Genomic DNA, 15267 nt, shown 5'->3' on the forward strand with positions numbered 1-15267 from the left:
TACCAATTAGCAGTTATCCTGTTTGGAATGATGGTATGGCAGGATTGCTTTTGTGTAGAACTGGCTCCAAAATTAAGTATTTGTTAATGGAGTAGTTAGATTTCAGATGATTCTTCTGTTGGGGTTTGTAAATTTTATACTCTAGTTATACATATGTTTCTAGAGTGTTACCCCTTGGTTATTGAAGTACCTGAGAGGATAGACTTACCACTGGGACCTAGTATTATTCCTGCTCCAAACAACTCAGTAAAGCAGTGTTTTACTGGGAGGGTAACCTTAACTGGGAATGAAAACTGTTTGTAGTGCACAGTAAAGTTCTTTGTGATGAGTGAGCTTTACATTACTGCCTGGGAAAATGTAACAATAAAGCACACAGAGCCATCTCTGGTTCTTGCCAATCTCCTTACATGGCAAAATTGAATTTGTTACTAGAAAAACAAAGAGTACTTTAGTAACTTTAGATGTAAACATGATAATGAGGTCCTATGTAGGTCATGAGTGTCTGGACAAAGAAAAATTGACTTTGTGCATTTTGCATTTACAACCACTCCACAGCATGTTAGATTTATTTTGCAGATTGAAGTAGTTTCATGTGCCTGTGAATTAGTTAGTATTCATTTAGACTCTGCGTGTTTTTGTACATTTTATAATGAGTGTTATAAAGCAGCTGCCATGCTTGATCACATAGCTTTTCTATAAATGTTAACCATTTGTCAGCAATATTGTATTTTTGGACTGATTCATTACTTATTTTCTGTTTGAAGGTGAAGGTGTGGCATTAAACATAGATTGAGATACAAAGTTTTGTTTTAAACTAGGTGAGTTCTTTAAGTGATGTCTGTTTATTGTAAAATAACATTGTACTGGCAATTCGTGCAGCTTTACTTTTAACAACAAAACTGTGGTGATTTGGTCACACCCGAGTTAACCCAACTTAATCCTTTTATAACCAGTTCAGTGAGAACTAGAATCTTTCTGTTGTTCCCATGGTACTTGTTAATTTTAGTCGCTTTGTATTTGAATTACAAGGAATGTGGTGCAGATATCAGGAATGAATATTTTATGACATCAAGATTTGAACCTTCACCTCACAGATTGCTGCTTTTTCTTATTGAAGTCAAAGTCTGATACTCCATTTCAGGATTTTGGGTATACTTCCCCTTTTGGATATCCGTGTGCTTCATAAGAAAATTTCTTCAAAGCCAATGAATAGGTTTCTGTTGTTGGAAAAACACATTCAAATAGCTACTCAGCCAATCACAGCAAAAGCTGTTCCTATCACTATGGTCACAGCAGTTCACATTCAAAGCAAGGGCGGTTAGCAGAGCTTACTGGGAAGCTCAGCTGGCCTTATCAACCATGCTTGATACGTACTTTTAACGGCTTCTTGAATTACTGATTTGAAACATTACGGGTTCAAGTTTCAGCAGCATTACAGGAATTAACAATGGAGCATGGCAGTGTTCACAGAGTTTCCTTTTGCAACAGATTTTCAAATGTTCTTGACTCTTTTTATCTCACAACATTTGGTAAGATACTGAGACATATATTTTGTTTGTACTGTTCAAACAGTTGATTATGTTATTGTAAATGTTTAAATGGCAATTCCATGATCACCAGCATTGTGCAACTAGGCAAGTAATGTGCAGACCACGTTTTTTAACTTCTAGTTTTAAAAGTTTTAATGCCAACTTGATCTGTTCACAATAAAACTGAGTATTGACGAAACAGTATGGCTTGCCTTGGGGAATAACAGCAGGCACTGCAGCTTTCTGCATTGTGAAAACTGAAAGCATTATTATTTTGTTCATGATTTTTTAACATTATCCTTCAATTGTCATTCTCCAAGCTATTATTGGAATTGTAAAATGTGATACAGCCTTCATGCATGTAATTCAGTTGTGGGTCTGCATGGGTTTCTTCCAGGTGCTTCGGTTTCCTCCCACAGTCCAAAGATGTGCAGGCAGGGTGATTTGACAATGCTAAATTGCCCATAATGTTCAGGGATGTGTAAGGTGTATTAGACAGGGGAAATGCAGTGCCATATATTAGGGAAATGGATCAGTGTGGACTTATTGGGCCAAATAGCCTGTTTCCACACTGTAGGGGTTCTATGAATTGTATTGATAAGGATCATTGGTATTTATGTTCTATCCAGTAAGTGATTTGTATTATGCAACAAACATGTTTAAAAAGCCCACAATCTCATTATTTTGGATGCTGGGCTTTGTAGAAATGTTATGTAAATGAAGTTTTTAGTATCTGATATTATTTTTGAGATTCAAAATTTACATAAATGTATATGATACAAAAATAAAAGTTAGTATGTAAGTCACTGAAAATGTATAAGCGTAATCAGGTGACTTTTTGAGCAATGTTTTGAATGTTCCTTTCAATCTATTTTCAAAAATTAGTTTGTTACAAAATTTAAAATGACTATACACTTATGCTTCATATGTGCAGTGATTTAAATATTGAAAACCGCAATTGAAGCTTAAACATTTATTTGATCCCCATTATAAATTGGACAGAAAAATTAGGATTTTCTTTACTTTTGCATGGGATCTGAAGTTTTCTAGTGAAATTTTCATTTGTTGCCCATTTCCCAATTGCCCTTGAACTAAGTGACTTGCTAAGCTAAGGCCTTGATAGCATGGTATTATTCTATCACTTATCTGTCATAGAAACGTGACTTAAAGAAGAACAATGATAACAGTTCAACACTCTTGCATATAGACTTTTCAGGCAGGATAGACCAGGGGATTAAAAAGATGGAAGCATTGTGTTATTGGTTAAATAATCAAATGCACCTCGTAGTGGTGATATTTTAAATGAAAGATCAATGTGGCCATGTGGATTGATCTCAAACGAAAAAGGCATGCACTCCCCAAATAATGGGAGAGAGTAAGACTGAGAATTACGCAGGAATATTTATAGGTGAATAAACAGTATTTAATAATAGTTAGGGCCTTAACTATCACCAGGTGTTTCAAACAGTATGAAAGGCACAGAAGCTGTACTCAGATTATTTCAGCAAGTATATAACCAGCTCAGTGAGCAAAGACGTAATTCTGGCATCAGTTTTAAGAGATTAGGTTGGGCAAGTGAATGAAGTAGCAGTGGGTGACCATTTTGGGAGATTGTGGTCATTATATAGTTAGATTTGTCATTTTTATAGAAAGGGACAAAAATAGAACAGGAGTAACAGTTCTAAATTGGAAGAAGGCAAATTTTGCACAGCTGTGTCGGTCTAGCAAATACATGGAGGAAATTTAATGTCAAATCAGTGGGATGCATTCAAAAATGAGGTTTATAGACATAGTGTAGATATTCCCACACAAAAAAAAGGAACTCTGCCAAATCTAGGCCCCCGGTTATGAAGGAGAAAGCGGGGTAAAATAAAGCAGGAAAATAGAGCTTATGACTATCTCAACAAACAATATTTTCAGAAATATTTTAGACATATTTTAGAATTTATAGGGATGAGGTGAAAAAGAAAATTAGGACATGAAAAGGTGTTGACTGGTAAAATAGAGGAAAACCCAAGGATGTTTTATCAGTACATTTTATAGCAAGGGAATGAGTAAGGAAAAGATGGGTCTTCCTAGAGATATACAAAGTAATTTATGAGTGAATGCAGAAGATGGGGGCAGGGTTCTTAATGAGTATTTTGCCTCTGACTTCACAGCACTGATTATAGACATTCTGGTTGAAGGGGAGATTGTGAAATATTAAGTAAAATAAGCATAAATAAAAAGCAAGTACTGGAGGAGTGACCTCTGAGAAAGTGGATAAATCTTCAATGCTGAATCAATTATGTCCAAGGTTGTTAATAGAAGCCAGGGAAGAAACAGCAAATGTCCTGAGAATCATTTTCCAATCCTCACTAGATAGAAATGAAGTAGCAGGAGATTGAAGGCCTAGACACTGTGCCATTATTCAAAAAGGTGTGAGAGATAAACCATATTATATAGACTGGTCAGTATGACCTCTGTAATGGGCACATTGCTAGAGCCATTTTTGAGAGACAGGATTGTGTTACTCACAAAGATATGGATTAATCAGTATGATTTTGTTAAGACCACGTCATATCTTACTAACAAATGAATTTTTTAATGGAAGTAACGAACAGCATTGATAAAAGTAATGTGGATATTTTCCATATAGATTTTTTAAAAAATCTATGTGGAAAAATCTAAAGCTCATGTGATTTAGGGAATGTGGTGAGTTGGATCCAAAATTGACTCTGACAGGAAACAAAGGGTAATGGTTGATGTTTTTGCAAATGGGAAGTAGTTTCAACTGTACTATGTCGTTCTGAATTGGGTCCCTTGCTGTTTGTGGTATATATGAATTATTTAGATTTAAATGTGAAGTGAGAGACTGGGGTGTTTGTAGGTGACAAAACATTAGTTGGGTAGTTGATAGTGAAGAGGGTGTCTGTTGCCTGCAGGATAGTATCAATGGTTTTGTTAAACTGGCAGATATGTATCAAGTGGAACTCCACCTGAAGAAGTGGATTTGTACATTTAGGCAGGGCAAATAAAACAAGGGATTGTACAATTAAATGGAAGGTATTGGGAGGGTTAGAGGAAGTGAAAGACCTTGAAGTGAACATTTTACAATCCCTGAAGGTGGCGGAAATGGTAGATAAGGTGTATAGAATGCACACTGGATGCTTTTCTTCATTGTGTAAGTTATTGAGAAGGGCTGTTATGCTCTAAATGTATAAGACACTCGTGAGGTTACAGCTAGTGTTTTGTGTGCAAATCTGGCCAACACAATGCAGGAAAGATATAATTGCTGTAGTGAGAGAATGTAATCATTGACTCTTGTCACTACATGGCATTATCATCATTGAATCTCACACTATGAACACTCTGGGATCAGCATTACATTGACCAGAAACTGAACTGGAAGGGCATTAAAATATTGTGGCTACAAGAGCAGGTTGGAGATTAGGAATTCTGCAGCAAGTAACTACCCTCATGTCTCCCCAGTGCCTGTTCACTATCTACAAGGCACAAGCAAGGAGTGTGATGAATGCTGTATGAATGCAACAGTCTATGTGGCAAATACACTGCAAACATTGTGAGCAATTGGCTATGTGTGAAAGTCAAAGGGGAGCAAATCCTTACTGGTCATACGTCTACCAGGGCTGTGGTGGAATGAACCATAGGCCTCCTTAAGCTGTGGTTTTAGTACCTGGACTGCACTGGCAGGGCTGTTCCATGTAGTCCAGAAAGGGCGAGTCACATCACTGTGCCTTGCTGTGTCATTCCCAACTGGAGCTGACAAAGGAATTGTCCTGAATGCAGACAAAATGAGGGGTCAACAGCAATCTTCTAAGGACAGTGATTAGGAGGGCCATCCAAGAAAGCATACATGTTCAAGCTAGAACTGTCAAAGATAACCTTGTGAAACCTACTTCCAAGATGGAAGAGCTGAATTTGGATTTAATTTTGTTTTATTTTACTAATCTGTTAGTAAATTGCAAACAATCTCTGCTTATTGCAAATAGCAATTGGGTCTTGTTATTTCTGATCTAATTCTGTTCCTGGATAAATTACCCATTATCCATCAGACTGTTTGCTTGATTTATAAGGAGGTTCCACTTTCCCATTGCATGCACACATTATGTGTCCTTCTAACTATTAGACAAAACAGGCAGTGAAGCAGTGCATTGAATCACATGGCACTCAGGTTAGGTAGGTGTTGAGGCTTCCATCAGGATAATTTATCTGATGCTGAAGATGTTTTTGGTCCTCTTTTTCTGGTACATGGTGAGTTGCATTGATGCTGTTTCCTGCTGTCAACCAAATTAGAAAAAATAATCAATATTGCTTCCAGTTTGCATCTCTCTTCTCACCTTCATTGGATCCATCTTTTGACTCCTTTCTCCATTTTCACTTCTCTTGTGGTCTTGAGGTTCAAGTCCATAGCTCCCTAAAAGTGGCCAAACAAGTAGATGTGGTGGTAACGAAGGCTTTTGGCATGCTTACCTGTTATTGATCAGGGAATTGAGTACAGGAGTCAGGATGTCATGTTGCAGCTTTATAAGACTTTGGTTAGGCCACAGCATTCCATTCTGGTTGCCACGTGGAGGCTTGAGAGAAGGTGCAGAAGACGTTTACCAGGATGCTGCCTGGATTAGAGGGTTTGAGTTATAAGGAGAGGCAATGGAGGCTGAGAGGACACTTGATAGAAGTCAATAAAATTGTGAGATGCATAGATAGGGTTGACTGTCAGAATCTTTGTCCCAGAGTTGAAATGCCTAATACTAAGGGGCAGGTATTTAAGGCAGTGGGAGAAAGTTCAGGAGAGGTGAGGGAATTTTTTAATGCAAAGAGCAGTAAGCGGCTGGAGCATACTGTCAGAGGCAGTGATGGAGGCAGATACGATAGGGGCGTTTAAGAGACTTTTAGATAAGCGTGTGAATGTGCAAGGAATGGAGGGTTATGGACCAAGGACAGGGAGAAGGAATTAGTTTAATTTGGTGTCATATTCAGCACAACATCGTGAGCCAAACAGCCTGTTCCTATGCTGTACTGTTCTGTGTTCTCTTTCCTTTCTTGGGGATAGGCTATCTAGTAATATCCATTCCAAACCTTCTGACTTGCAAAATTAGCTTGTTTATAACTTTCTCAGATCGTGTCTGTTCACCCACTGTCTCTACCTCTACAGCATGTATTTCAATAAACACACCTTTCACATAAGTGTTTATGACATTTCTTCCTTTTTCCTCAACCAAGGATTCCTCTTACAATGGCTGACAGGTTGATTATGCTGAGGACCCCATGTCCTGCACTTATTCCTTCACTTTGCATCCAGAACAACGACGTTTCATCCCATCCAGCTTCAACATTCCCTCTGAGACTTTACACTCCTCAATCACTCGTAGCATCTTTTAACTGCTCTTGCCTCACCTCATCCCACCCCAACCCTCAATCCATCACAAAACCATCCCATATAATTGCAGAATGTGTAATGTTACCACCTGATTTCCTCCCTCCTCACTGACCAAGAACTTGAATATACTTTCTAGATAAAGCAGCAATTTAAATGTCCTTTCTTTCAATCTAGTCTACTGTATTCACTGTTCACAGTATTTGTTCTTTTAAGTTTGTGAAACTTAATGCAGACTGGCTGCTTTGCAGAACACTTCCACTCAGTCTGCAAGAGTGTCCCTGTCCCTTGCTTGCCATTTCAATATACCATCTTGCTCTCACACCAATATTTCAGTCCTGGGCCTGCAGTGCTCTAGTGCAGCCCAACATAGCTAGAGGGACTGTACCTGATATTCTGCTTAGGCACTTTCACAGCTTTCAAAATTGAGTTCAACAGTTTTTAAGGCCATTTGATTGCCTTCTCCTCCCAGCTGTGTTATGTTTGTGTAAGTTAGGTTTCAGTACAGCTGGCTATTTTCTGTTGCTAGCATCTGTCATTAACATTTTCTCTTCTGTACCAGCATGAACACTCTAGAATGAACATATATTTTCATTTTTCTTTGGAGTGTGGGACAAAATGCAATAAAGAGTGTTGTAAACAAAAGACTACAATAAGGGTTGCTACTTGTTTGGAAACAAATGGGAGATCTTTTGTCAGCTGTGTTTACACTGGTGCTTTTTTTCCCAAGCATTGGAGGAAGAAGTTGAGACCCAGTGGCACCATAGACATATAATCAGAGTAAACTGGAGACGACTGTTGATTATAATTTCAATTTGGATCAGTTTTGTCGACCAAGAGTCTTCAGAATGACAGTAACTCTCTTATTGGCTTCTGGGCAGATGGACAGTTTGTGTGTGAACATTAGAGGCAGAAGGTCTCTGACTGCAAGATGCAGCTTCTTCCCTTTTCCTCTGTAGTGAAGGAACCAAGAACTGAAAAGATAGCTAGAATTGGCTTGAATTCTACAGACTTTGCTATCATAGACAGTGGGGAGATGGAGGAGCCAAGCACTTCTGGAATGTTGTGAGAAGAAGCTTTTGGGTGTCCTGTGTGGTTTCTTGTCTATAGGTGATTGTTTATGTCATCAGGTCTCTAAGAGGAAGGGACATTTGCACTGGGATCAAAGTCCCCCATTCCCACTCTCATCTTCTCATTGATACTGAGTGCCTGTTGTTAGAGAGTGAGTACAGATCTGCATGTGTATCCAGCAGACAGAATGCACTGGACATAGGTGTCCTCAACAGTCGTCAATCTGACCATACAGACAACAAGGCACATGCACGTCAAAGTCAGAATGGTGCTGATAATGTTGATGAACACCTCCATCCTTCGATGCATCTTTCTATGTGCCTCTGACAAACCTATCTGCTGTTCCTTGTATCTGTTCTTACATTACAATGAAGTCATTAATGTGTGAGGACATGGAATCACCTTCTGCCTAGGCAGAGCAGTTGCCTGAGATTGGGGGATTTCTTCTTCCACTATCATTGGAGATGCATAACTGATCTACTCAGATTGTACTCCTGAGTCTCATCTTGATAGAGAACCTACCAAAGTGAAGGTTGGTTGGCCACTGGGGTATCCTATGAGCAATTGTGCTGTTCTATGCCTCTGAGAATTTTCTCCTTATGTGGTATGAGGAGCCTGATGTCTGCCACTTTTTGAGCCCACCAATTTCACCCCCTCAGTTGAATTTTTGAGTAAATGTTCCTGCAATGAAACAAAGGAAGGGGGTATGTTGAAAGTGGATGGAAGGCCAGGTAGTAGAATTGCAGGAGCAGGTGAAGTGTCCTCTGACTGGAAAAATAGAGGGCAGGAATGATAAGCTGGGTGAGTGGACATGATGCATGCAATTCTAATAAGCCTTGGTAAGAGGCTCGTGCGTTGAGCTAGAGTGATTGGAGGTACCATGTTTGTTAGGTAGCAGAAAGAAGATGGTGACACTTAATCTCATGGAGTGCACGAGACCTTCTTCCTGCTCTGTTGCACATCCTGCTTCACCTGAGATACAGTACTGACCCAGGCAGCATTGTGGATCCAGGTTGGCCTGGTGTGGTCTGGTAGCATGGAATGCCAAAGCATTTCTTTGGCATGTAGAAGGACTAACCACTACTTCACCTCATCGATCAGCATCTTTTAAGGTCCATGTTTGTGAAACCGGGGACTGAAGCTTGCTGTCCTCTGGGACATGACAGTGTTATGCTATGAGTGATGGAGTTACTTGTGTGCAACATCTGAAGTTGTGTGCAGCTTTAAACATGTTGTCAGTACATGAACAGGAATGACAAGAGTGTCTGCCTCTCCTGCCGCACAATTCCTTGAAGAACACTCTAGCTCTGTTGTATAATTAACAAGATGAAGAGTGGAAACTTTGAAAAAAGTCACTTCAAGCTATGACAGACTACTCAACAAAACACTTGAACTGAATATGGGAAATTCCATTCGCAATCTTGCTACTAATGTTTCTATAGGAGACTTCTGTATGGTGAGCTTGAGACTGAACTTGGAGTATTTGATGGAATTTCAATTATGTAATCATTTTGAATCTTTTATTATGGCCTGCTGTCCTAGTCAATCATAACAACCCCCCTTCTCTCCTCTTTTGGGTCTACAAGTCCTGACACTGGCTTTTAGAAGCCACGTTCATGTACAATTCAGAAATCTTGAAGTCTGTTTTTATTTTGTGCAACATGACAAACAATAAAGTTTGCATACTCTTTTTCATGCACTTCCACAGAAAACTTTGAACTGGTTTTGAGGTAACACCCAGAATTATGGTTAGCCAATTTTTATCATAATCTGTTACTAACAATGGCATTGCTACTTAATTTGGAAATATTAAGTCTTTGTATGCATTAATGCTTGTGAAAGTGAGGTAAATGCACCTCCATCAGTTACACTGGCAAGTGAATGTAGTGTACCATTCTTGTGACCTCATAATTCTGGTCTTCACAATTCCTCAGATGTATCAGGAAATCTTCAGCAAAATCCATTAGTGATGTCAATTGACCTCAAGCGGTGGGTAAAAAAAAATGATAAAGCAGAAAGAAAAAGAAAATGAAAATACATGATGTTAAGTAGTCTGGAAATAGCTTACTGAATGTTACTAGAAGAGCAAAGAAGGGGATAAGAATGTGAATTTATGAACTGATTTCATATTGTGCCTTATTCTCTGGGTGTCCTCAACAGCTTCATAATCAGTAGATTATTTCTGAAGTGCAATTCTGGTGCGCAGGCAATTTGTGTCAAACAAGATTTTGCATATAACAAATGTAATAAATGTTTTCAGTGATGGTTGAGGAAACAATTCAGTGCTAGAAACTAGGGTAGGTTCTTGCTATTTTATGACCTGCATTTTCTTGAAATACTGGAGTAGACATGTGAGACCTTGAATTTAATGTTCATCTGCAAACTGCCCCTTCCACAAAGCTACAAATGCTTGTTAGCAGACACCATGAAGTTCTATATGCATGGGTTCTAAAGAGCTTGAACCAATAATCTTATGAATCAAATGAGAATACTGTGAACAGTGCCGAGAAGACATCAGGCACACAGGTCGTCTGTGAATGCTTAGTCGTTGAGTATGACTTATATTCGAAACTTTGATCAATAGCTTTTTATGCACTAGGGAATGGAGGAATAGAGCAGGAATATTATAAGTGAGGTACAAGATCAGATTTTAATAAGTGGTACAACAGGCTGTAGGACAAGTTCTTGCTGCCGTTTCTTGCATTGCAGACGAGAAGGGTGAACTGAAAGGGCAATCTTTTTCTAAAATGAAGAACTCTTGAGCCTTTACTTGGCATTATAAAGAACAATGAGGTAATTAAAATTGATGCAGCATTTTACAGTTGTATTAATTAATGTCTCTAACAGGACAACTGAAGCTATCTGTTCATCTTCAAGATGGGGCACTTGCTGTTCATAGTAAGTTTGCAAATGTTAAAGATGTCTGAAGGAAGAGTTGCATGTTTTTTTTAATGTAATTTATTGTAGGTAACATTAGAAACTGAAATAAACTTTAAAAATTAAAAATAAACATTCAACTCTAAGTGAATTTTAAATAGCTCATTTTGAACATATGACTTAATTATTACAAATATAAATTTAATTGAATATGAAAATCATATACAGAAAAAGAATTTGCAATTGATTTGGACAGCTTAATTTATTTCAGTTTAGTTTATCATTGAACAATGTAAAAACTGTTTTGGTCTATCTTTGGTAATATCTATATTAATTTGCAATAGTTAAGGATTGTAGCATCATTTTTGGAAATTCAGTGTTGTTTAAAGTTATGCTGCCTTTGACTCTTTGATGCAACAACTTAACTTCCCTTCTGAGATATGAAAATATGTTGCAACATTTTGTTCTCTAGTTATGGAAGCAAAAGGACTTCTGGGAAGAGAATACCGCCCTTGTGATTCTTATGCAAAGGTAAAAATTCTCTCTGACTTTTTATTTTCATCATGGACCTTTTGAAGTTGTCTTAGTATGAGAAAATTACAACTAAGTCAAATAACCCTTATTATTTTAGAGCAGTTAATTGGTCAAGAATCTGTTAAGTGGATTATTTTGTGTTAATTTTAATAGGTGAAAGAGATGAACAGTTCAAGTATGCCATTTTCTCTTCTGTCACTGAAGTATGTATTGCCCAAAATATGAATCTAAATAAAACTGAAAATGTATGTTTGAAAGTTAACTAATAACATTGCCTTATGTTTTATGCCGGGAGAAAGTGAGGACTGCAGATACTGGAGATCACAGTTAAAAAGTACAGTGATGGTAAAGCACAGCTGACCAGGCAGCATCCAAGGAGCAGTAGAGTCGATGGTTTGAGTATGAGCTCTTCATCAGGAATGAGCTCACGCTTAAAACGTTGACTCTCCTGCTCCTCGGATGCAGCCTGACTGGCTGTGCTTCTCCAACACCATACTTTTTGATTTCTGTTTTATGCCTTTGAACTTGCTTGTTCTAACATATATGATAATAACAGATTATGATCATTTTGATGTCTTTTTTATAGCAGATTGACAAACAAAATATACTCTTATAATTTTCTTGATTCTCATCCTTTCTTGTACATGTTCTCTCCTTTGCCTTCACCCTGCCCTAATAGTTACACATTTTGTTGTGTCTGTCGCTTGCATCATTACTGAGTTCTATTTTGTGGTGTAATTACTTTTACATTGCAAATTGCAAGTCATTTAACAAACACAGTCTATTGTGCCAAGTCTATATCATACATGTAAGTTGGTTAGATTGACTTGTGTTGGCATCAAGGGCCTTAGTTCCTCTTCATTACAAATAGGGTACCTGATGCTGTTTTTTTAACCACATTTACAAAATTTATTAATGACAAACTGCAACATGCCATTGCGGTTGATATTCTTAGGCACTTGACAGCCAAACCAACAGTCTTTAAAAGAGTTGTTAAAGGTATAATGTGGAGTGAGAAAGAAAAATCTGCCTCCTCCTGAACCAAATGAAATTTGTGAAACTTCTTTTGTCACCACTTAAGCACAGACCAATTTTTAGGCCAACAATTCTGTTTGCGTGATTAACATCTCTTTTGATTCTTTCTGCTTCCTTTCCATTTTGTTCTTGACTTTTCGGCCGAACTAATTTACCGTATTTGTTTTATACTTTCAGACTTGAAGGATAAACACCAAAATATTATAATCAATTACCTTTCTTGCCATGGTGCTGATTAGATTGCAGCTTTTTCTTACTGTAAGATACCCACTTCCAGATAGAAATGTTTCTTCACTCTTCCCTCATAAGAGAGATTTATACACCACAGATTGGGCTGGTGGCTTGTCTTCACACTGCCTTCAGTGTTCTAATGTTTCCTTTGTGTCCCTGTGATCAGAACAGGATGGAAAGTGTAATCTTAAAAGTACTGCACGGTTTGTCTGCTGCTTCCTTTCACTGATATTCAGTTCCTTAGACTCTTGTATACTTCAATGTTGTTAACTTTCTTGAATGGTGATATCGATTGATTGAACATGTCAGTGGTGAGTTTAATGAGATTTCTAGGAGACCCTTGAACCACATCCTTTTGTTAATTCAGTATTTTAATTCAGTAGATTATCCCTTACTTTTCTTTCTCCTTCCTGTGCTTTGCACTTGTCATGGTTCAGTTTCAACTGTCATTCATCTTTTTTTTGCTTATTTTTTCAAACTTGCTGGGTCTTTTAGAGCTGTCTCTAATTTTGAGCTGTCTCAATTTGTTCAAGTGTCATTCCCAGATGGTTCTAATGTCAGAGTTTATTTGGTATTGTCGTATTTGACCATTTTATATTGAGGTTTTGAATCCAGGACATCTATTAGATTACTTTACAGTGTGCAAACAACAAGTCCACACAGACCCGCCAAAGTGCAACCCACCCATACATTTACCCCTTACCTAACATTACGTGCAATTTTTAGCATGGCCAATTCATCTGACCCGCACATCTTTGGAATGTGGGAGGAAACCGGAGCACCCGGAGGAAACCCACGCAGACACTGGGAGAACGTGCAAACTCCACACAGTCAGTCGTCTGAGGCGGGAATTGAACCCAGGTCTCTGGCGCTGTGAGGGAGCAGTGCTAATCACTGTGCCACCGTGCTGCTGTGTGAATGAGAAATAGTAGAGACCCAAATCCAAGTTCTGTAGCACTTCACTTAGTACATTTTCTTGTCTTGATAGAACTCCGTTAAAAGATACACTTTTTAAAAAAAATTTTTTAGGTTTGGTTTATTGTTTAGTTACATTCAAAATTAACTGAAGTTTTCCCTCTTTAAAGTTGTCAATGGTACCTGACTGTGATCGTGGACGTAGACAGAAGACGAAGACTGTACCAGATTGCAAGAATCCAGTATTTCGTGAACATTTTATTTTGTGAGTATTTAAATTGTTGCTAATGTCTCAAGAAAGCATGCAGCTTACAGCTGTGGAATTTGATAAATAAACTTTATCATACTTAAGGCTTAGGGAAATCCTAAGGAAGATGTTTGTTCTGAGTTATTTACAGTTTTTTTTTCTTTCATATTTTGTCCCATAATACTATTTGAATTGAATATTTCTGCATTATAATGTACTATGCCCTTTCTGCTCACTGAAATACAAGATATCCATTTCCATCTATCATTATTGGCAGGTAAACATTAGAATGCAACACCTGTGTACACGAACATTGTATTAGGTGTCATATTCTCTGCATACTGCTGGAAATAAGTGTGGGTTATCAATGACAAGAATAATTTGCATTTGAAATATGTTTTTGGCATCATGACATTGGCTGATTAGTCTTCTTTTCGTCACTGCATGAATACTGCTCAGTGATTCTGTTAAAATGTTTCTCAATCAATTGTCACCTTTATATGTTTACTGGAAGTATCAGGGACAGAGTCCATTTTGGATAAGTTGAGGAACGTTTAAAGAGTTAGTTTCGAGATAAATGCTGTAGGACTCCAATAGTGGGAAGAGATGAGGACAAATCTGCAGAAAAATTGCAAAAAAATACAAATGTCACAGAGATTTGATTATGAGGAGCTTCATTTACCCTGATATAGACCATGATAGTACTAGTGTAAAGGTGAAGGCGAGGGAGGAATTCCTGAAACATGTCAAGAGATCAGTGTATTTTCGTACCAAACTCAAAGATGGAATGCTGAACTTTGTCATGCTGAATAAAGTGAGAGGATCATAGTATGACATTTAGTACCATGAGGTCTAAGAGTAAATGGAGGCACAGTTGAACAGGAATGTACTATTAATGGTCTGGAATCAAAAGTTAGTAAGAAAAAGAGCAATTGACAGTGGGAGATCTTCAAAGAAGAGATGTTTTAAATACAGAGAAAATTATGTTTCTATGAGGAGAAAAAGAATAACATCCAAAGAGAGTGGGTTTTGAGAAGATTTGTAGCTCAGGTTGAAGTTCTGGATGTAGGTTTGCTTGCTGAGCTGGAAGGCTAATTTCCAGATGTTTTGTCACCCTACTAGGTAACACCTTCAGGTGAAGCACTGTTCATGATTCCTGCTTTCTAATTATATGTTTAGGTTGGTGATATCATTTCCTGTGGTGATTCCATTTCCTGTTCTTTTTCTCAGCAGGTGGTAGATGGGTTCTAACTCTATCAAGAAACACATAGTTAGACTCCAACTACCACTCCCCGAGAAAAAGAACAGGAAATGGCATCACCACAGGAAATGACATCACAAACGCAAACATATAAATAGAAAGCAGGAATCAAGAACAGTGCTTCACCTGGAGGCCCACTGAAAATGTTACCTAGTAGGGTGATGAAACGTCTGGAAATTAACCTTCCAGC

General features: G+C 38.0%; 1 protein-coding gene across 1 annotated transcript in view; it reads left to right on the forward strand.

The window, feature by feature from the left end:
- The first annotated feature begins 1424 nt into the window (after positions 1-1424).
- The window catches only part of rgs3a (regulator of G protein signaling 3a), a 218522-nt gene continuing 204679 nt past the window's right edge, over positions 1425-15267 (forward strand). Inside the window, exons 1-4 of the mRNA XM_060841350.1 lie at positions 1425-1529; positions 10825-10875; positions 11327-11385; positions 13740-13834. Of these exons, the coding sequence (XP_060697333.1) occupies positions 1448-1529; positions 10825-10875; positions 11327-11385; positions 13740-13834 (287 nt within the window). The 5' untranslated portion in view covers positions 1425-1447. The remainder of the gene's footprint in view (positions 1530-10824; positions 10876-11326; positions 11386-13739; positions 13835-15267) is intronic.

Source organism: Hemiscyllium ocellatum, chromosome 21 (genome assembly GCF_020745735.1).
Source record: "Hemiscyllium ocellatum isolate sHemOce1 chromosome 21, sHemOce1.pat.X.cur, whole genome shotgun sequence".
Lineage (NCBI taxonomy): Eukaryota > Metazoa > Chordata > Chondrichthyes > Orectolobiformes > Hemiscylliidae > Hemiscyllium > Hemiscyllium ocellatum.